Source organism: Lytechinus pictus, chromosome 17 (assembly GCF_037042905.1).
Source record: "Lytechinus pictus isolate F3 Inbred chromosome 17, Lp3.0, whole genome shotgun sequence".
In the NCBI taxonomy this organism is placed as follows: Eukaryota; Metazoa; Echinodermata; class Echinoidea; order Temnopleuroida; family Toxopneustidae; genus Lytechinus; species Lytechinus pictus.
This window is the reverse complement of record NC_087261.1, coordinates 22,195,717-22,220,181: the sequence shown is the minus strand read 5'-3', so window position 1 is coordinate 22,220,181 and position 24,465 is coordinate 22,195,717. Positions and strand designations below refer to the sequence as shown.

At 36.6% G+C, this 24,465-nt stretch overlaps 1 protein-coding gene across 2 annotated transcripts; it reads right to left on the bottom strand.

Annotated features, from left to right (window-relative positions):
* Window positions 1-1,367: 1,367 nt before the first annotated feature.
* On the bottom strand, window positions 1,368-19,770 carry LOC129280981 (carboxypeptidase N subunit 2-like). 2 transcript variants are annotated; one of them, XM_064112180.1, is made up of 2 exons: window positions 19,570-19,770; window positions 1,368-8,072 (listed from the first exon to the last, which is right to left on the bottom strand). In XM_064112180.1, exon 2 carries the CDS (start codon window positions 8,040-8,042, stop codon window positions 5,709-5,711), a length of 2,334 nt encoding a protein of 777 aa, XP_063968250.1. In that variant the 5' UTR covers window positions 8,043-8,072; window positions 19,570-19,770; the 3' UTR covers window positions 1,368-5,708. The 2 variants fall into 2 exon arrangements, with proteins under 2 accessions (XP_063968250.1, XP_063968252.1); XM_064112182.1 differs by lacking the exon at window positions 19,570-19,770 and adding an exon at window positions 12,909-12,998.
* Window positions 19,771-24,465: the final 4,695 nt, after the last annotated feature.

The window sequence follows — 24,465 nt, the reverse complement described above, 5'->3', positions numbered from 1 at the left end:
ATATAACATGCAGCTAAGAAATCGAATCAAATAAAACTGAATGAGTATAACAAAAGAATCATGCACCTTCCAATGTACCTTGGACCATCTTCCAACCGCTGCCCCCCTCTCTCTCTCTCTGAATTTCAAACATTCAAATGTTATATATCTAGCACCCTCAACAAATACTGTCATATTTTTCACACATTCCATGAAAAAGTATTCGGTCAGTAAATTAAAGATCCCTCTACAATAACTTATCAAAAATCTGAACAATAATTGTGATTTTCATTTTCGTTTTACTTATTATTGTTTTTTGGGGGGAGTTTAGGGCTTCATGCCACCGTCCTATTCAGAACGCATGTTTTGGATGATTGTCTCATCTTCCAAATTCTCTTCTGGCCAAAGATTGAATAATTTCGTTCACGGACTCTAACCCGAAAGTAGTTCAATTTTACCTTCTCCTTGATGAAAAATGAGTAACCATATTGAACTCTACACACCAAAGTAGATCTTAGGCTTTTTTGACAGTTACAAAAACGGAACATTCCTGATGGTTTCATCAAATGTCGATTGGGATCATTTTGAATTGCTGTAACAATTTTTCTATTGTATATTAAGTCTGTTTGACTAATTATTTGAAAGAAATAGTTTTTTAAGTATATCTTTTCTCTGTTTTGTCTGAAGTTTTTGTACATTAACACTTTTAGAAAAGGTTATTTATATATATATATATATATATATATATATATATATATATATATATATATATATATATATAAACAACTCAAAAAAGTTTGGAAATCAGTCTTTGATCGATAATCCCTCCTCGGTTATAGTAAATATCAATGTGTAATTAATATCAATAAATAGATCATTCAATTCTTTTTAAAATGATACCCTACATGATATGATTATGGTTCACATGGAGGTGCAGTGCCTTGAAATGTGGGGCAAGGTCAAAAGTTGCCAAATGACATAATATTGAAAGTCACTGTTCTTTTTCCGTGGTGATGAGTAAGTTTCTCAGCGGTTTCTTTTGACTTTGATCGATAATCCCTCCTTGGTTTTAGTAAATATCAATGTTTAATTATCTTTAAAATGATACTGTACATGATATGATTATGGTTTACATGGAGTTGCAGTGCCTTGAAATGTGGGGCAAGGTCAAAATTCAAAAGTTGCAAAATGACACAATATTGAAAGTCACTGTTCTTTTTTCCGTGGTGATGACTGAGTTTCTCAGCGGTTTCTTTTAATTGTTTTCATGCACCTTAACATCAACATTAACATGGAATCAAACACACCTTTGCATAAGCAATCACATAACAAACAAACCATCACTTCACAAACCACAACAAAACATTAAAAAATTAAGAAGCAGGGGCTTGATTTGAATGGATTTTCATCTCTATTGACACAGACAAAAGAATCATGTTCTGTATTGACCCTTCAAGACTATTTCTGCTCGTTTTGCAGCTTTTCAATTCAGACCTCATCCAACACTTTTGAATCCTGCTCTTTTCGTGATGGCATGATCATAACAAGAAAGGTATCATTTTAAAAAGAATTAAATGATCTTTTGAATGATATCAAATATTCATTGTGTAAAATTTGGAGTTGGGAGAAATTAATGGCCAAACTCAGATTTCCAAACTTTTTTTGCTCGTTTTGCAGCTTTTCAATTCAGACTTCATCCAACACTTTTGAATCCTGCTCTTTTCGTGATGGCATGATCATAACAAGCATGGTATCATTGTAAAGGAAATGAAATGATCTTTTAAATATACTAGTAATGTGCCATGATGAATAAATGGTGCTTATTTATGTAAGCAATAGAGAAAAGGGAAAACTTGGGTGATTGAAGAAAAAAAAGAAAGACGATTGCAGAGACACAGTCAGGGGCCGCGGAAGCGGGGGGCTCAGGGGGGGGGGGCTTCACCCCCCCCCCCCCACTTTTTTCCAAAACCGTGTACAAAAACGTAAAAATGACCATATGATTGTGATTTTTTGCATGGTCAGCCCACCCCCCCCCCCCCCCCACTTTGAAAACCGTTCCGCGGCCCCTGACAGTAATATACGAACAAACATTTTATAAAAAAAACAGAATGAAATAAACCAAGATTGGCCCATCTCCTATCAACTAAATTATTTAAAAATCAGTACAATAAGAGATCTTTTAGCGGAATTTTAAAATATAATCGGCCATCGTTAAAAATTATCTTTAGTTCTCATTTATTTTCTTCCATTTCACAAATTTCTAGACTTTTTCGTCAACACTTCATAAAAATATCAAAACATTCACAATTTTATGAAAATATCGGATACTACAAGTCAACATAATATGATTGGAATAAAATGGGGGGAAATGAAATAATTAAATTCAAATAAACATTCATCTTCTTCCATTTCACAAATTTCAACTTTTTTCTTAAACATTAATTCATGCAAAATTCAAAACATTTACAATATTATGAAAATCGGATGGAAAATAAGGAGGTTGTGGCATTTTGTAACTAAGCTAGTACTGACTTTACCTGTATTGTATAGTACGTCATCCTTGAAGGGACTCGTTTTTCTCCAAGCGTGATCACAGGCGGAAATCTGTCCCGAAAGGTAAGGGGGACAACAGGGGCTGATCCAGCCTTCGCCAATAGGGGGGGGGGCGAAAAATGTTTTCAGCCATATGTTAATCCCCGATCGGCCGCTTAAAGGTAATTTTTGTCTGTTTCATTGAAGGAGTAGTCCTCATTGTCACTTTTTAGCTTTATTCTTATAAATCAACATAAATATATAATATCATCGTCCTTATTTATATAATGCGAGCGCGAAGCGCGAGCAAAATTTTTTGGGCAAATTTATGTATTTTTTCCTAAAATTTGAACATTCTGGGCAATGTTTGTTATCCTGAAAAAGATGTATATACAACTTAATATTTACTACGAACGCAAAGTGCGAGCAGAGGTTAACTGATGTAAAAGGTACCTGTTAAAGACTGCTTGCAATTAGCCATGAAGACGTTCCATATTTCAACAATAAAATAATGCGAGCGCGAAGCGCGAGCTGAAATTTTTTGAAATTTTACCCAAAGACTGGAAATTCTAAGCACTTTTTGTAACTTAAACATATAATAGGTACATAACTAAACAATTGTTGCGAAGCGCGAGCGGAAAATTTTGAGATTTATAGACCTAAGAACGAGACACTCTATTCATGTTTTGTAAATCATGAAAAGGATGAGTAATTGGGGGTCTTCCTTACACCCGGTCCTTACATTAATAATGCGAGTGCAAAATGCAGCCAGAAAACATTCATATACGTTTAATTTGAATCGATCGAAAAGGTACTTGTTAAGGACTGCTTGCACTTAGCCATGAAGACGTTACATATTTCAACAATCAAATAATGCTAGCACAAATGCGAGCTGAACATTTTTGACATTTCTACAAAAAGAATAAAACATTTTAATCAATTTTTGTAATCGTGAACAGGGTAGCTATATAACTAAACAATTGATGCAAGCGAAGCGGGAGCAGAAAAAATCGAGATTTAGACCTAAAAACGGGACACTCTACTCATGTTTTGTAAATCATGAAAAGGGTGAGTAATAGGGGATCTTTCTACATTAATAATGCGAGCAGAAAATTTGTGATATTGTGATCTGAAACTGGATTTTGATCTAAATAAAGAACAAGTTGAATATCTGAATAAACATGCGCGTGTTTCAGATTTAGACCTAGAATCTCGGCATTCTACACATTTATCAGCGAGCGCGAAGCGCGAGCTTAAACTATTTGATATTCCGATCTGAAAAAAGAGTCAATTTCAGCTTTATATTTCAAGCACTTTGTAGGAAAATTGTGAGGTGGATATGGATCATTAAATTAATATCTTATTTATTAATGCCTAATGAGGGCGAGAAATCTGATGATATTATGGCCTGAAAACTGGACATTTCAAGCACTTTAGTAATTATGAATAGAATGCATCAGTTGGAATATTTTTTAACCATTAATGCGAGCGCAAATCTCATGAAAATCAATATTGAGACGTACATAAATCGCCAATCAAAATGCGAGTAGCGCTATCTGCTACGTTTTGACAATCAGACTTGAAAAGGGATATTTTTCAAAACTAAATGGAATACACAAAAATAATAGGTTCTGAATAAATCGAATTTTGCAAGCGCTCAGTGCGAGTAGAAAATGTCAATAATCAGACCATAAAGCTGTCTCTTTTACAGAGCACTTTGAAAAATCAGTTTGTAAATCACACAAAATAATGAAAGTTCGATTTCCGAGGTAAACTGTCTAATGTATATTGACTTCCAAACTTGATATTTAAGCTCCATATTGAAAAATCATCTAACAGGCAATGCGAGCGCGAAGTGTGAGCGAAAATTTTATATAGTGACATGAAAGATTCTTTTATTTTCCAAGTCTTCCTCTAATCTTATTTTATTCACTCTGGAACACTTGACAAGCAAAAAAAAAACAAAGGTTTTCACTCAAAATGTAAGGTCATTTAGTCCAAAATACACGTATTATTTCGAATGTGAATGATGCAATTTTATCCATCATAAAAGACCAAAAATAGTAGGGGGGACATTTGATATTGTGTCCCCCCTACTATTTTTGGTAGGGGGGACACGTCCCCCCTGTCCCCCCTGGGATTTCCGCCCATGAGCGTGATATTTTAAATACATTAATCCAAACTTGAACTAAAGTTAATTTCCCATAATAGCATCGATAAATGGGAGTTGGCAACATCAAATTATTTTCTCATACGTTTAATATGCATTCACCATAGACGCACAACCTTTATACATCTACCATAACTTTGACGTTTTGGGCTAAGTTTCGTTTTCCTCGATTTTACTTTAGAAAATCTGAGCTGCAGTGTCCCATTTGTCACCCATGTCTGTGATAATGTCTTAAAGTAAAGCCCTGAAAAAAGTGCATCCGAAAAGCATTATTCATAATGGTGTTTCCAAAAGAGAAATATATAAAGTGACTCCTTCACAATTCCATTCCATACACTTTCATGAGATAACATAATTTCTCGAATTATTCAACTCAGGAGATTAGTTAAATGATGGCTGATCAGTTACATATATCTTATAGTGTCTTCACATTTTTTTTTCATAGGTGTAGAAGTTCTAAACCATCCGACTCTCGCCTTGTTATCAAAAGGTGGTACATGACTGTGTGTTTGAATCCCACAGCGGACTATCTGGAGTCATTTGGCAATGCTTCAATTCACATTTTACCACTCTTCACCCAGGTGTTAAACGGGTACCCGGTAGGATGAGATACCGTATGTAGCATGCCTTGCAGCAATTGGATCTTGGAACTGTTGTTGGAATTCTCCCCAAAGAGTGGAGAAAATATAGACATTGTGTGCGGGCATGCCATGATCCGACAACCCAGATAATAAGCTCATGTAAAACGCTTAAAAACACAAACTATTTAGCGCTATATAAATGTATCATTTTGCGATGAACGATAATTATTAAATACATCTCACATCATAATTAGACCTTTGAAATGTTAACTAGTACATTTAAATTTACTTTATTCATGTCATATTATTTTCACCCTGGAATATATCCCAAATAAAAATAAGAAGGGCCACAATAAGAGCGACCCGCTATAACACCGAATAATATTTTTATTGCATGATTATTGTTTTAGAGTCAGATATGATACAGATATCAATTACCCAATGAGCTACGTTCGTCTAGCATTTTCGTACATCGCTTTTGCAAGTGGAGTAAGATCGGGGAGTCTTTCTTGGACTTCGTTTTCTTCTACATCTTTCTGTGCGTACTTCTCCTTGTCATCATTCATCGCAACATAAAGATTGCTCTGTGCACCTTTAGGCGATGGGTCATAACCAACCGCTGGCCCACAATTCGACGAGGAGGTTAAACTTCTTGGTTTTCCAACATCCCGGATCATCGATCGTTCGTACCCAGCAGGGGCGCCACAACTTCCGGTTGACATGCACGAGTCTTGACGGATCACGTTTGGCATGTAGGTGTGGCCGAGTTTGACCGATGATGCAGGAGACATGTCGCCAGGATCTCGGGGCTTCTCGTACAGATCATCATCACCTCTGATCTCTTGGTAGATGTCGTCGTTTCCTGAGGGTGAGATGGTGGAATAAGGTGGCGGGGGATCGAACGAAGTTCCTGTAGGTTGACGCTGCAAGGTGTCCGCGTATCTAGCATCGCCAGTTGCATAAGGCATTGTCATGTCACGGGGGAGGGTGCAAGAAGGCAAACTTGGTAGTGTTTCTCTGCCGTTGCGGAACAGAACCTCTCCAGGGATATGTTGTAAACGATCCTTCCGTATGTTCCTTCGGCGGATGACTAGGATTATCACGATGACTATACCTAGTATTACAATGGAAGCCACGATGGCGATACTTATCACTAATGTCGAGTCATTTCCCCCCTGGCGAGATGCACTCTGGTTCGTAGTGGCCGTTGATTGAACAGGCGAAACCGTTGTTAATATGCTGGGCATATTCCCTGTTCCTGAAACAGTAACTACTTTTCGGATGCTAAACGCTCCAGCGGCATTGGTTCCAGTGCAGCTGTATGTTCCAGCGTCTTCCTTGGTTATTCGTATGATGGTCAAGGTGCATTCTGCGTCAATGCTAAAAGGGATCTGATTGGTGTTTGGAAGAAGCTCGACGTGATCCGGCGTTAACCAATGAAGAGAAGGCAAAGGATCACCTGTGACGCCACATTCCATGACGAAATTTTGACCTTCATTAACCGTGTAGCTCATTGTATCATTCAAGTCAGTGTAAGGCATGCATGCGTACTCAATCTCCTGAATTTCTAAGAACTGTTGACCATTCAGACGGTCAGGACTTGCACACGCTGGTTGGCGGTCATCGGGTGTGATTCCAGCATACGAAACACTTAACCAGTTATGGATCCATCTAAGCTGGCAGTCACAATGCCAAGGATTGTTGTCGAGTTCTAAGTTGACAGTATTTGGAAGAGGGTCAAACACGTTGTCTGGCAAGGTGGTTAGGTTATTCGAAGAGATGTACAGATCTACCATACGGCTAAGTCCTGTGAACGCACCTTCCTCTACCTCAGACAAACTCGAATACTCTATCAACAAGAAGACAAGATTCGTATTACTTGCAAACATGTCTGTGGATAACTTCTTGAGGCCTGTGTGATCCAAGTGCAGCTCCTCCAGTTCCTGGAGGTAGTTTAGTACAGTGAGGTTATTGCATGTTAGCGGGTTCATGGATAGTTTAAGGACTTTCAAAGTCCGGAGTACGGCAAGAGATCCAGGGAGGCAGTCCAAGGAATTCTGACGAAGCGCCAGACTTACAAGATTTGGAACAGAACTAAAGATGAAATCGCGTCCGAAGAGCTGATCTCCGTTTTGCGTAACGTTATTCATTTTGAGAGTAGCAAGGTTTGTCAGTCCGTTAAAGAGAGTGGAAGGGAACGCTTCGAAAAGAACATTTGAAATATCAAGGAGCGCCAAGTTTGTAAGGCCATCGAAAATACCATCGGGTAAGGACTGCAATGGATTTCCATCAACTTCCAACTCATTCAACTTTGGCAAACTGCTAAAAGTGTTGTTTTCCAGGGACTGTAAAAGGTTATTGTCCAAGTCGAGCTCGGTAAGCTTCTGAGTGTTTCGGAATGTTCGACCGTCAATGTAAGATATCCTGTTGTATTTGAGGTTGAGAACCTGCAGATCTCGGTTATTCTCAAATGCATTGACGTCGATGGAAGATATCAAGTTATTGTACAGAGTGAGCTGCTTCAGGTTCACCATGTGTGACAAGTCTGTTGCCGAGATGGAGGTGATGCAGTTGAGCTCAAGTCGGAGAATCTGTGTATCTGCAGGAATGTTGTTTGGAATTGATGCAAGGTTACTCGAACCGCATCGGATCTCCTTACGACTGTCGAAGTTGGTGAAATCACAATCCCCGGGAATATCTGCATTACCTGGGCACTGTGCAAATGCAATGGAACCCATCCACAGAATGGCAGCCACAGTCAGCATCCGTCTATGGGCCATCGTTATTTTTTGATTGGGTCGGATATCTTTCTGTGCGAAAAACAATAAAAGAAATAATTGATCAGTATATCTGTATTACTCTGCCCATTCTTATCATAAGTGTTAAAATGTAGGAAATGTTGATGTTCAATTCATCAATTATATTGAGAAGGCATATGTGACTAGCCATCTCAAAGCCAACAATAAGTCGTCCAAAATTAATTTTGAGAATTTTATTTAGTTTGAAAAAGATCATCCTTAGCTTTGAAAGGCTATACAGTGCGTCCCACAAAAAACGAAACCGAGATTTATCGATGATTTATCACAACTTAATCACAAATAAAATAGACAAATGACCTACCATTTTAAAGCTTAGAATCTCCTCTTTCATCTGAAATTGCTTAGATTATTTCACATTCACGCATGAGTGAGAACAAACAATTTGAAAAGGGGATACCAAAAAGTCACTTGGCGGGCCGTATCTGGAGCTTAAAAAGAAAACCACATTTTTAAAAACGTTCAATATCTGCTCTTCAATTTGATACCTCAATTACAGAAAATGGTCCGGAAATAGCAAAGTTCTGGTTAATTGAAATAAGGCTTGAATTTCAATAATTTCATAAAATGAAGAGGTTTTACATGCTAGCGTTCAAACTCCTCGACACTCCGTTTTGTTGACGATCAGCCATGCATATTAAGTCTTTTGTTATCGTGCGATAGCTTCTGTGGGAAACCAGTGAAAACACGTTTATTTAATGAAATTATGGAAATACAAGCATTGTTCCGAGAGATCGTAACTTTTTTACTTCTTGACCATTTTCTGTGATTAAGGTATCGAATAAAAGAGCAGATATTGATCTTTTTAGGCATGTGATTTTCTTTTTGAAATTCAGATACCCCCCGCCAAATGAGTTTTTGGCATCCTTTCTTCGAATTGTTTTTGCTCACTCATGCGTGAATGAGGAATAATCTAAGTAATACCAGGTGAAAGAGGAGATTCTAAGCTTTACAATGGTAGGTCATTTGTCTATTTTATTTATGATTAAGTTATGATAAATCATCGCTAAATCTCGGTTTCGTTTTTTCTGGGACGCACTGTATAATTTGTAAAAAAAAAAGGATGATTACCAATAACCTACTCAAATACTTGACTGAATGCAGAACAAAGCGAGATTTTTTAGAAAAAAAAGAGAAAACAACCGTAAGTTTGACTTTTGGGTTCACTCAAGCATGAGATGTGCACACTGTGCAATTTCAATGACACTTTCAGGCAGTCCCCAAAATGTTGTGTCAAAGACACTCTTGCATCTTGTTTTCGAATCAATTTAACAACTTGAACTTTTACAGTATAAAGAAGAAGAAATACTCCAAGCTTCTGAAAAGCTAAATGTTAAATGTTTGCTCTTTTAAGACCTATTTATTATTTTGGCTATTAGAGATAACATTTCCTGACGAGTAATTGGTGGTTTTGGGGTGGCTGCCCCGAGGGTGAGTCAAATATATTTCGTGCACATGCATGCGTGACCAAAAAACGCGTTTAAAGTGGTTGTTTTTTTTTCAGTTTGGGACGCGGGCCGCGCGTGCACTCGTTAAGGGTATCAAAAACACCGATTTAAAAAAAGGGTGGTTTTGAATGACTGGTCAATGGTCAAACGTATTTAGATTATGTTTTGTTTCAAGCTTTTTAAGACTATATAGCCAAACGTGTTTAGGGCATCCCCCAAGCTCTTTCCCCGGGGTTTTTTCCTCTTCATTTTTGATAAGTGTTCGGGTTCTCCCCGATCGTTCAAAACTTGTTTAGGGGTCATATATAGCGCTAATTTACTTAGGGGCCTAAATGTGTAAATGAAGCCCGCAAAAAAAACTGATTGGGGCTTATTTTGCACACACAGAGAAAACAATCGTTTAGGGGGTGTTTGAAAATAATTTGGTCACGCATGTGTACAGCAATACATTTGACTGCCCCCCCCCCCCCGGGTCGGCTGGTCATATATATTGTAGGGCAATGAACGATAATTGTCCTAACCACTAAAGAATAAAATTGAAATACATAGTACAGCAAACATATGAAACATTGGCTATATAGTGTTTAACAATTATTCAATTCACCTAGAATACGGGCCACATGGTTTAGAGAGGTACTCCATCAGCCACCGTGACATCAAGTTGATTGAAATAAAAGTGGGGGGTGAGAGAAAACTCTGTTCTTTAAAGATTAACGAAATCCAACAAGTAACAAAAACAAAGTTATGGATGTTCAGAGTTCTTATTATTTTTATGTAATATAATATAAACATATGTAATGGTTTACGGTGACCGAAAATATATTTGTCTCAGAATTTTGTATGAAATAATGAGCCTGATACAAAATACACAGGTTTATTTTTTATTTGTTCTTCAACCTTTGTGGAATGCATGTAACATGATGTAGTGTGAGCAGCTCGAATGTGTTGTCATAGATTTTATATTTTAAAAATATACAACTCTATATTTCGGGACGGATTGCCGTAAACGAACGCGATACGTTTATATTAGGATCTCATGAAATCTAGCTATCAGAGTGAACTTCCCCCTTTTTTCAATATCAATTTTTCTCATCAGGCATGTCAAAGGAGAAGAATTCGGTTGCAATAAAATGTCCAGTGAAGTGTGACCGTCATGAATGCCATGGATTCAGATTTATACAGCGATATCTCTCCCATGATCTAATGTACCATTGTGACCAAAAAGTCAACGAATAGCATTCTCCATGTTTCAAAAGAATGATTTGATAAAATATTGATCCGGCGATCAAAGTACAACCAGTTATGATTTTGGAGAGGTACAGGAGAGGTAACAATAATTATTAGCAAAATACCTGCTGAATAGATTTGAATCATGAACTATTGGTGACATCCACATGAAATACCGAAACAGAGCCTGCTCTGGTTTCACACGCTTGACATGCTTGATATGCACTCAGATATTAAAGGTTGAAGGGGATTTAATTGTGTTTTCTCGAAAAGGGCGATAAATCAAACTTGGTAACTTTGGGAATTTTTTAACAGAGACTGAATGTTTATACACAATTGGAATTGCAGACCTTCGTACCTACATATGAATGTAAGATTTTCTACATCGATATTGTAGGGCGAATTTGTCATGAACCTGTTGATTCGTCCGCTCAAAGAGAATTTCTCCTGATCGGGGATATCTGATATCGGCCCATCGATAACACAATTTACCTCATAATTGTCTTAGTATCTTTTGGACATAGGCCTTATCTCGTCATGTGTATACTGTAAAATATTGGTTTAAAAAATATATTCATACAGTCATAGTATAACATAGCGGCGCAATGAGCCCAAGAATTGAGGGTGCTTGATATGGTGTATCGCGTAAAATTAATAAAAAGTTGCGAGCGAGCAAAATTTCGATATTTTTATTACAAAAATCCAAGTATGTAATATACTTTGAAATAATATTTAAAAAAATAATACCATGTTTGACCCTTATCCTTTTCTTCGTTTTTTATTTTTTTCTTGGTCGTGATTCTCTAAACCGACCGGTGATATGTCATTTGGAACAATGAAATAATAATAATAATAGCTGTTTTTATAGCTGCTTTTTGCCTGAGGATACAAAGCGCTGCTAATATTACCCCGGCTTTAGCTCGAGCTACCATCACCGGCGCTCAGTGCATGCAAGGAATTAATCCTGCCGGGTACCCATTCACCTCACCTGGGTCGAGTGCAGCACAGTGCGGATAAATTTCTTGCTGAAGGAAAACACGCCATGGTTAGGATTCGACCCCACGACCCTCTGTTTGACAGGCGAGAGTCAGAACCACTAGACCACGACCCCGGGGGGGGGGGGGGCACTCGACCAAAAAAGTGGTAGGGTGTGCCGCGGCGAGGCAAAAAACGGGGGCCTTGGAGCGGGCTTATTGTAAAAAGGAGGGTCCTCGGAACGGGCTTCGGAACTACAAATGTTTGTGAAAACGGGGGTCCTCGGAACGGATCTCCGTATCTCTGTGAGTGCGTATGCATCCCTATGGAACGGGCAATCGTGCATGACGCAGCTAGCGCGGCCTCCGCCGGGTGCGCTCGCGCTTAGGCGATGGTCGAAAAGCGCTCTACGGCCGCTTTTCACCAAAATTGCAGCTCCTTGTAGCAGATCAATACGACCGGAGCGGCGTAATGAAACATATGCGAAGCTTTGGAACGGATTTCTTTCTTCTTTTTTCTCGATAAGAAGGAAATGCTATGCATTGGAGCGGTTTTCTTTGTTCTTTTTCTAAAAAAGACAAAAATGCTATGCCTTGGAACGGAAATTTGAGTGTAAAAATGGGGGTCCCCTCCGCGGCACATACCCACTATGCATTATATACTGAGTGCCCCCCCCCCCCCCCCGGGACCACGACGCGCCAGCATCAAATAGTTTTGATCGGTAAAGGAATCGGTTTCGTTTGTGTGGCTGGCAGCAAAGGCTAATAATAATAATAATGATAATATACAAAATTTATAGAGCGCTTTATACAAAAGGTACAAAGCGCTAAGAAAGAAGGGGGAAACATACAATATATCTCAGAAAAAGAACAACAAAGGAACTGAAAGTGAAAACACCATTACGAAAAAAAGTATTATACGTACAAATAAAGAGATAATCGGCGAATACACAAATAATTGGTCCCTTGCTGTTTTACTTGGCATCACGTCAGGGGGAATATTTCATGAGACAAATAGCCAGTGATTTTCTCTGATAAATCTGCTCTCAGCCAATCAGGAACAAGGATTTTCGGTGGCTTATAACGACAGACAGTGAAAGTCACTGATTATTTGTTTCATGAAACATTCCCTAGGTCAGGTAGAGGAGGAAATAGCTGACAAATAGACCCAGTATACATACCACTTCAGACAATGATGCGGTGAGACACGGAAGGATATGATCGTTTTCCCTATTTGTATAAGAGGTCACATGACACAGCCCTCAACACAGCTGGTAAAATTGAGCAGGTAATAAGAACTTGCATCAAAGATTCTCGAACTAGTAATACCATTGGCCCTAATTTGATAGACGTTCCACAGAAGACTCGTGATTTTGAATGTTTTTTATGACGTAGTGGGTCTACGTTTCCATGAAAATGGACCATGACTTATTGACAGCTGACATTGACACCTACGTACACAGTTAAGGCCAAGGTCTCAACAATGACTAGATTAACACATTAAACATGATATTGTGCGAGTGAGGATATACATATATGCTGCAGTCAATGTCAATGTCACCCACAATGCTACCGTCATAACATCAAATCCGCATCCAACCAAAGAGACAAACCAAGGAGATATCACCTCGATCCAACCAAATGGAATTAGAAGATTTGATAGGTCTGCATTAGCTTTCGCCGGTGTGACCTTAAAGGTCAAAAGTCCACCCCAGGAAAATGCTGACTTGAATAAATAGAGAAAAATCAAACTAGCATAGTACTGAAAATTTCACCAAAATCGGATGTAAAATAAGAAAGTTATGACTTTTTCAAGTTTCGCTTATTTTTCACAAAACAGTGATATGCACAACTAGGGGAGGGAGTCGATGATGTCCATCACTCACTATTTCTTTTGTTTTTTATTGTTTGAATTATACAATATTTCTTTTTTTTTTTAGATTTGACGATAAGGACCAACTTGACTGAACCTTATAGTATTAAACAATGTTAATTTCACATGTTTAGGGAGGAATTAATCGTTGTATCACTTGACAATGATGAGAAAATTGGAATATTTCATATTTCATATAATAAAATACAAAAGAAATATTGAGTGGATGACGTCATCAGTCTCCTCATTTGCATATACCAACCAGGATGAGCATACAACTGTTTTGTGAAATTAAGCAAAACTTTAAAATGCCAGAACTTTCTTATTTTACAACCGATTTTGGTCAAATTTTCAGCGTTTTGCTTCTTAGATTTTTCTCTTTTTATTCAAATCAACTTTTTGTTGGAGTGGACTTGGCCTTTAAGGTTGAGTCACTCTCAACAAGATATTGGATGTGAATAGATTTTAAAGACTTCTACGCACAACGTGAATATAACTCAAATTAGAGAATTGAGATGATTCCGTATATGACTTATCAAACATTTTCGATAGTTGTAGATTTCGTTCATTAAAAGCTTTTAGTTTTAAGAACGAAAATGACGTTTTCACGTTGAGTTGTCAAACTGTATTGTATGAACAAAAGTTTGTATAAGACATTCTAATCATGAATTTAAAATCACATCACATAAGACATATACAATATAAACAGAATTTTTGAATGTTTGGCTCCCATAATTTTAGCACAGAGTTAGACCTTGGTCTTAGTTAAACCTGAATTCAGAATACCGGTCAATGACACTGATAAGATTATGAGTCTGACAACATTACATAATCAGTGATCATGATGTAATATGGCCAAACAAATGAGCTGAATGTAGATACTATGATTCTTTTAAAAACTAATACAGGAGAGTGTAGCGAGTGAGCTCAAATTAGAGTGTGGGAGGGGGATATTTTCCCTCTTTTCCCCTCAAATACTTTCTATCTAAGATTTTGCAATCAATTTAATTCGGTGGAAATCATGGGTTGATTTGAAGTTATCTTATTCCTGTTTTATTGATATGTTCTCAATTTTTTTATTAGTTTAGTTGTTTTATTCAAATTCGTTACTAGTTTGCTGATTCGGTTGACTTTGAAATCTTTGTTTCTTGCTATCTAAAACAAGTTGATTGCAAGATGTTCAGTAATGAATGTTAATCAGGAAGTAGCTTAGATAGGCCTATTGGCTTTTTGCTACTCACTCATATGCCATTCATTACCTTTAATATGTATTTTATTATTTTTTGTTATTTTGTCCAAATCTGACATTTATTGTAATTTTGCTTCATTATTATGTAATCATTGTGATTGATTTGATCTCGATGTGCTCGATGTACTGTATCTTGTTTGTTCTTAGAGATGTGAAAAAATAATTTGAATTCGAACTATTCCACTGTTCCATTACTTCTAAATTAAGAAATACACCCATTCTGTTTCATAAAAAGCGTAATTCATTTAATGAGTTTTAGTTTGGGGTTATTTCTTTAAAGAACTCTCAGATGATGACTATGAGTATACTTCAACTAGAACATACACTCTAAAAAATATTGGGTAAAATTGCTTCATGAGGGTACTTATGTTTCCAACCAATATTGGGCATTTTTATTTATCCAAGTGTGATGAATAATTTTGTCTATTCTAAAGTAATTGCTGCTTGTTTTTTAACCTTACTGGACAGTATGCTTCCCGCATTGGGTAAAATACTGCCTCAAATTGGTTGGACACATAATTACCCTCGTGCTGGTTAAAATTTTACCCAATATTTTTTTTACAGTGTATGAATATCATAATAAATTTACTGTACATAGATCATATTTGTTTGTAATATGTTTTTTGCCTGTGCTCTTGTATGAAATATATTTACCGTACATGGTGAACTACTAGTATACATGGTATATGAATCCGGAAAAAAAGAATTACAAAACACTTGTAAGCCAGTGGACACACAGAATTAGCGGACCAGGAACCAACTGAAATTAAAATATCCAATTACATTGACAGAATTTTGAGCGCAAATGTAAGTTCATCCATCTATCCTAATATTCTCGTCAAAATAATCATTACGACGCTTTTTAAGGAATGTACAGTATTGGTTACGAACAAGGAAAGGTGAACATTGAAGATTCCAAAGTAATTCCTTATGGTCTACATTCCAATAGTTTCCGGACATTGTATGTTAATTAAACACAACCTAGCGATGGCATGTACGGGGTTGGGGTCACTATTTCCCCTGATATACAAACATCCTTAGCCTTACACAAATAAAAGAAGACCTCCAATTAAAGATTATTTGATTTCGTAAATCAGAGTAAATAAGATCTGAAGGTACCAACTGTTTGTTTCGTCTCAAAATTTGTATGTACATGGACAAATACATATATAGTTTCCGAAACATGCGTTGATATTATTTAGCCTATTAGCCTTTTTATGGATTTATTGTATGAAAAATGATTAAGGAAATCGAAACGAATATTGAACAACAAAAATGATAAAAATAATGAATGAAAATAATTGATGTTTAACCTGTCCGGTGGCATTAATGGCTCTGGAGAATTATCTTATAAAAAAGACTTAAAAGAGGACAAGAATAAGAATAATTTTAATTTGTCAAATGTAAAGAGAACAAACGTTCTGAGAAGTAATAAGTAAATTGGCAACCTGCTCGTCCTTTAGTGTATTAGCATTCACTTTTTTATATTCTCATCATTTTCATGAACAAATTATTATAAACAAAGTAGCTTCGTATGTTTTATTAGTATTTCACATAAAAATAACATTTATTCATTTTCACCATCTTTGGGTATTATCATTTTCATAATACCTTTGATTTTATTTTGTACATACATTTGTATTGTATTGTTTTTAACAATATGGATATGGAAAATAAATATTTTAGTTTGTAACTATATTCACTTCGTAAAGGAAGAAAATACAAAGCCATTCCTCCTTAAGGCCTTATCTACAAATATGAAAAATAGATGAAAACCTATAAAAACTATAATATGGCTTTTATATAAATGAGAAGGGAAACCACCTTAAATAAAAATCCATGATGAAAAGAAAGGAAATAATTAATAAGGGTGTAATTCAACGAAATAATCTCCAATACAACCCGACCTCACTGACGACTGTTGAATCTTCATGTCTTCCATTGGGAAAAATATATATTTTCAAAGGAGGACGAAATTCATCATCATCATCATCAATTGTATAAAGAGCAGAGTTTTACTTCTAATAATGAATTGTTACACATGGTGACAAACTCTTCTCATCACATTTGTGTCGTCTGCTACGTATCATGACATCCGTTCAATTGTTAGGAAATAAAGAGCTCCACTCCCACACGCACACGCACACACTCATCAGACTGTACTGTGAGCTGAGTAAACACAACAGATATGTCATCCAAGGTTTTCAGAAACTCTGACAAGAAAAGAATGACAATTGACATGATTTTTAATCTTTCTCTAAATTTCACTGGTTTACCTGTATTTTTTTAACTAAACGTTATTGATAACACAGGAAGAGGCCTATTAATATGTTTGGACTATTGAGAGTTCGGTTAGTTCAAATTAAATGAGCCATGAGTGAACTTTCAGACAGGAAACAGAGTTAAAGTCCTTGAATCGAAATGAAATACTCAAATTCGACTATGCCTATTAATCATCAATCATATAGCCTATTATAATGGTCTATCCATGGAGCTATGGTCTATCTATACACTCTGATAATAGCACTAAAAGGGCTGATCGAAAACAACCCTGGCATGATCAGCATTATGAATTGAGTCCAAATGAAAAAGAAAAGGGCAAAAATCAAACGATAAGTTGATTGAATTTGACATTCTTATTTTTTCCGACTGGACACATACTGAACCAGACATTAATATGTTAACGATTGCTCTTTAGAGAAGGCCAACCAATCTATCCAATCAGGAGATGAATATGTGCCCGAATTAACACATATTTATGGTATATATATCAATCAAATTCAATAAATGGTTTGAGTTTAATACATTTTGTTGGTAGAATAAATATATTCACCAAACCATTATTGTTGTCTTGCGTTGTTGTTGTTATTAGTTGTTGTTGTTAGTTGTTGTTGTTGTTGATGTTTTAGACACGCTCCTGCGATATTTGCTCCGCGGTCTTGTTAATATCTCAGAGGGCATATATAGGGTTAAAGTAACTGTTAGGATTGTAATAGAATTTTTGGTTCAGATTTCAGAATAAAGTAAGATTAGGATAAGGGTTTATTTGGTTTTGGAGATTTCGTTTTGTTTGAATTACCGTGCAGATTCAACATCGGAGCTATTGTCGCCGGAGCAAATAACATGTAACCTTATTTATTGAACAGACACGGTATGACATTTCGAACTATTTGACAGACATTTTTCTCTTTCGAACTGCGCATATAGAGAAATGGTAGCGGTGAAAACATAATATGAGACGAATCAGACAATTAATATTTTTTTAGGGCGGTTTGGACAGTCCATTCAAGCTATCAAAGGACAACAATCATAGGTAGTCCAGACTTATTACCTATCGATTTGCATTACCTTTGTAACATTGACGTTTGAAATGGTCTTTTGGGTCCATGATTTGATAAATTACAAAACCAGGTCACTGCTGATTTGATAACAATAATAATCTGAACCAAACTTTTATGTAAAATTGTAAATTCAAGTTAGTTTTTACGTTTTCAAACTCTTAAACCCATGCACCTGTAAACAATGAATTTCTACAAGTCATTGCTGAAAAAGCGGGGGGGGGGGGACGTCCCCGCATCAACAAAACACATACGATACACAACATGGTTCATACACACACAAACAACAAGATCCGTGATTCACCTGAACTCCGCTGAGAAGTTAAGTTGCTATGGAAACAGAACACGAGAAAGGGTATCAGTTTTCAGGGAGTGTCAACAAGAAACGAAGAGAGCGAATTTTTGAGATGTTTACTCTGGCGTTGAGATGATGGGGTCAAGAACACGACCCAACATCACATTCTTCATCTGTGACGAAAACCTCTCGTGTTTTCAGAATTCAAACTCAGAAAGGCTACAAATATACATGAAACATAACATCAATTTTTTATATTATACATTTGTAATCTATATTTACTAATTTACTTTATAAAGATCGGAAAGTGCAAGCTTTCAGAGCATTAAATGGTAAATGTGTCGGTGAATTTTAGTTCAGTCGTTAAAAATTTAGTATCTGGTTTGAGTATCCATTCTCTTTGGGTTTTAAAAGTTAAAAAGTGAGGGGAACTTATTACTACCGACTACCGTAATATTACACACTTATAATGTTGGGCAACATTCTGTCCACTGTATTGGGTAATGTATGTTGGTACAATTAATATATGTATATATTCTTGGCAATTATTTTGTATTACCCAATTATTAGTTTTCATTACCCAATTTTTGCATATTTTAACCAATAGTTTTGTGGACAGTATTTTGTCCAGGGTTGGTTAAAAGTTGAACATTTTTGCCCAACTATTTTAAGTGTGTACCACTACAAGTAGTTTTATCGTTACTTTTTATTTCTTTACTACCCGTACTACTAAGTACTATACCACCATCAACACCACCACCACCACCATAAATACCCTTCATATATATTATCACCATCCTAATCCATTCATCACCACTGACCATAACTTGTGTAAGCCAAGTACTACTGCACTACTAGATCATCACCTCCATCACCACCACCAGAGAAAACCAAATTGTCCAACCCACCACGAAACACCATACTGACCACTCGATTATCACGCAGCCCAATGAGGTAGAACATGGAGGTAGATTGGTAGATTATACTTCCATAATAGGAACCGCTATAAACTTTCCAAGGTATCCCCTTTATATTACCTGCAACATTCATCTCCGTTGATTCAAGTAATGTTTCTGATTATACTTACAAGCAATGGTCGACGAAGTTGAAGATCAGATCAGTCCTGTACACGTTCTGTCCATCAAAGATCCAAAGTGCAACTAAAAGAAGAATGACGAGATAACAATAAACTTGTCAAAAAGTTTAGGGATAGCCCCTATCGTTCCTGTTTGTTATGAACAGAGCGAGCAGCACTCACAGTTAGGTTCTATTACATCTTGCGCGTTTCATGTTTGCCATTGACGAGGAAATTTGGGTAGGACCTAGCTACGGGTGATCGGATACGGGGGGTATTAAATTGCCAAAGGCAACAACAAAAAGTGCAGGGGCGGATCTAGCTTTTTCCAAGGATGGGGTTTGCCCAAGAATTTCGACAAGAAAAAAAAAGGGTTTCACTGCAAAATGAAGGTTTAATATTTTGATACCGGGAATTTCACAAGCCCCCCCAAAATGGCGGTTCATTACCAAATGAAGGTCTTAATTGGTACCGAGAAATTTGTTTGCAAGAAAGCAAGAAAGGGGGGTTCACTACAAAATTAAGGTAATTTGGGGTTGGCTCCAAAATGTAGGTCTCCACTCATTACTTTTTTTTCTTGGCAGCCCTAAGGGTGGGGAAGGGGTTATCCCCCCCCCCCTCGTAGATCCGCGCCACTGAAGTGTGTACTTTTCATCCCTACACTCTAAATTACAAGGATTTAAAATAAATCCATTACGGCTTTGAATAGTGACCAGATATATCCATACAGAATTAAATGCTAATATTTTTTTTAATCTTTAAGATTTACATTTAAATCTTCAAGGATTGATTTTAAATATTTATATCCACTGTTCTCTATTCACCGCCGTAATGGATTTCTTTTTAATCCCTGTCCTTTTTAGAATAGATAATGTAAGGGGATTATGACGAAATATTAGATCGGAGGATGTTTACTGACTTGAAAAGACCCTTTTACGATCATATGAAAATTGCAATAATTCATGTTTTTCCCTGGGGAGTTGGCCCCTCAATCGTTCAACGTGGCCCTTGTCAACCCCCCCCCCCTACAAACACACACATTTTGAATTGTCCTCTGTATTAATGTTATGTATCGTAATTATAATGATTTAAAAAAATCAATAGGAAATTTGAATTGAATTTTAAAAATATATAGCCAGACCACATGGACAAATCATTCCTCCCATTGCATTAGTCAAGAACTAATTGAGAAGTGAAGGAATTGAGATGCTTTTCAAACCTGAGGTGGCATGACGTTGAAAGTTACCAATGCAAGCGGGTGTTTCATTAACCGCAAAAGGACTGGGGCCATGATGCCCACCCCCCCCCTCAACGCTTCGCGCGATATTTCAGGAACGCAAAAAGATAGAGCCGCAAAATTTTATCAATATTTATTTTTGAAGTCTCGCTCAACTTTTGAGACCGAATTCACGACACCCGGGATAGCATCGCCACGCCACATTATTTTTTACGAGACAATGTCATGCCGAGAATGGCTCATTCTTATACTTTTCGTACTTTGTGTACAAAGTCTATGAGAGATGAAATTCTTAAAAGGGTGATTATTTTAGTTCTAATCATTTCCATTGAAAAAAACAAAAGATGAAAAAACAAAGAAATAAATTAGAAATTCTGAAAGAAAGAAATACATTGGGAAAAAATTGGCTTTCGCAATTTTCTTTGCGGAAACCATCAAATCCGATTACAAAGATGACATCTGGAAAAAATATAATATTTGAAGTGAAACTGGGTTGTTAAATATGAAAATAATGTTTTTTACGAATAAATTTGCATATTTTATTCATAATGAATTAAAAAAATATATATATATATATATTTTTTTTTTAAATCTGCGTTTATGTGGTAAAGAATGTGCGTGCCAAATTTCAGCGATCACGCGAACGGCTGCCGAGATCGGGGGGGGGGGGCATGATCCCCCCAGTCCTCAACTACATCTTGAGATGCAGATATTGTATTTTGAACAGGCACCCGATCAAAATGGATTTTCATGTACATTCGCAGAGTTTATCATAATTACAGAAGACGCTTTCATTTCATAACCTCCATAATGAAAATGGCTGAAAACGGACTTTAATCATGTTAATTTGATCTATGGCATGAACTTTTTTTTAATGTAATTTTGACGCACGATGTGAATTTATTTTTTATGGGAAATGACGTCTATCATTAGGGAAAGTTTGGGAAAATCAAGTTTCTGTTTGTCACGGATATAGAGTGGTGATTTTAAGCATGTAAGCGTATTGCAGGGCGGCCGCAGAAACAGAGACTGGAAGCCTCGCCCACCCCCCCCCCCCCCACTCCTTCCCATTTCTTTCTTAAATACACAATTCGGGCTTTTAATTCCAGAGAACGAAATTTTTATTTCATAACAAATAAAAAAAAATAATAACGGATCCAATTCTTTTACATAATGTTCTACTTATATACTATATAAAACTCTTTCAAGATGGACCTCGAAGTGACTCACAATCACGTGATTATACACAAGGAGGGAACCAGGATTTTCCAAAGGGGGGCACATTTTTCCGATGAAAATTCGAAAATCAAAACAAAAACAAAGGTCCTCCCTTTCAAGGGGGAGGCTCACTTGGGTAAAAGCGGTATATTTACATTACAAATACATGGCCCTCAAAAGGGGGGGGGGCGGGCCGGCTGTGCCCCCCCCCCCCCCCTGGATCCGCCAGTGATTATACATTCAAGTTTAAACAGTTCCACGATTTAGCCTCTGGTATCAGTAAGTAAAGAGTTTATGAAATTCCTTTATGTTCCTTTACGAACTACTTTTTTCGCTTCGGTTCCCCTGAATAAAATAATCAAAAACTAGCACATAGAACGTTCAACAGCTTTCGAAACAGCCGTATTATTTTCCCTTTTATCTTATCTCCAGGGTAACTTGATTTGAACAGTCAAAATACGGGACTTTTCGTCCGAGATGTGTAATAACATCCCTGGGCTGCTTACCCTATTTTCAAGTGCTAAATTAACCTTTATTTTCTGCACTAGTTCCTCTTTGAAGTTGTTATTAAAAAAATGAGAGACATTTGGTTTGCTCCCGCTCGTACGCACGCGCGTCGGTCGTTATAGAATCTTTACGAAAATATGCACCTTTTTCTGTATAGTTGAAGGGGAGGAGGAAATAGTATTGTATAGTAATTGTATCAGGCTCGGGACGGGTCATATATTGAAGAGAGGAGAAACCATATTTCGCTGATTTTCATGATATAATGGAATTTCTAATCAACTCATCTTTCTCATTTCGGGACTAACGCATTGCCTTTTGGCAGAAACCTATGGAAAATACCCCTTTATCACACACATTTTGAGACACGCTGTCCTCATTTGTCGAGAATGAATTAGCAGCTAACGACCGGGTGAAAGAGTTATGGAAGAACGGAATGTAGCCTATATTTCACGAAAGTGTTAGCCATGTCCACAATCATGACATTGGATTTGATATTCATTCTTATTTTTTAGATGAAGTTAGTTGACGAATCGGACTTCTTGTTAAATTTGAGGTCTCAATTGGTGACGTCAAGTACACAGGGTCGTCGCGCCCGAATCTAGGGAATATTCTATTTTTCTCCTCCTTGTCAAGTGAAACAACGATTAATTCCTCCCTGAACATGTGGAATGAGCATTGTTTAATACTATATGATTTAGTCAAGTTGGTCCTCATGATCAAATCTATAAAAATATGAAATATTGTATAATTATAAAAAAAAATAGTGAGTGAGGGACATCATCAACACAAGTTGTGCATATCACTGTTTTGTGAAAAATAAGCAAAACTTTAAAGTGACAACTTTCTTAATTTACATCCGATTTTGTTGAAATTTTTAGCGTTTTGCTAGTTTGATTTTTCTCTATTTATTCAAATCAACATTTTTCTGGGGTGGACTTGACCTTTAACTAAACCCACTTCCTCATTGAGTGTAGATAATGCAAAAATCGATCGAGGAGGAGAAAATTATCCTTTTATTTGGGGGCTACAAGAAATAACCATACGCATGCATGCACAGGGGTGAATGCAATGGACCAGAGTCGGATCCAGGATTTCAAAATGGGGAGAGGATGCGCAGAAAACTTATCCCAACCTCTACCCCCAAAACATAATAATAATACTAATAAAATAAATAAAATGATATTAATAATAATACATAAATAAATAAATAAATAAATGAATAAATAAATAAAATGAAATAAAATCGTAAAAAAAAAAATAATAATAATGAATAAATAATTAAATAGATAAATAAATAGATAAATTAGATAAATAAATTAATTAATTAATAAATAAATAAAACAAAATATAGTAAAATCCCGTTTAATGGTCTACAGTGGACAATATTAACACTCGATCACTATCGATCCCCTTCCTTAAAAAGGGGAGGTGCCGTGGCCGAGTGGTCTAAGGCGCCTGGCAATACATGTAAAGGCCGGGGTTCAATTCCCGGCCGCGGCACCTATGATCATGAGCAAGGCATTTAATCTACAATGCTCTTTTATCCTGCTTTCAAAACAGTTCCACTGTTCCTATGCATAATAGAGAGGGGGAGATGAAGAGAAAAGGAGGAGTAGGACAAAAAAGAGAGATAAATGAATGGGTAGAGAGCCATAGGGAGGGGTAGGAAACGGCAACCGCATACACAATTTTCCGAGTAGTGAAAAGAAAGAAAAAAATAGGAAGAAACATATAAGAGAGAAGGTAGAGAATTACAAAAATAAGGTAATTGATATCGACGTCCCCGTTATGAAATATTTTAATCTAAGCTATTTTTCTTGTTGAACACATACATTTGATTATACATAATTAACAAGAGATAGTGGTTGCAATCATGAAAATATATTACCAGCCTAAATATGAAAATGAAAATGTCCCCATCGCTCTCAACCGATTAAGACCTTCAA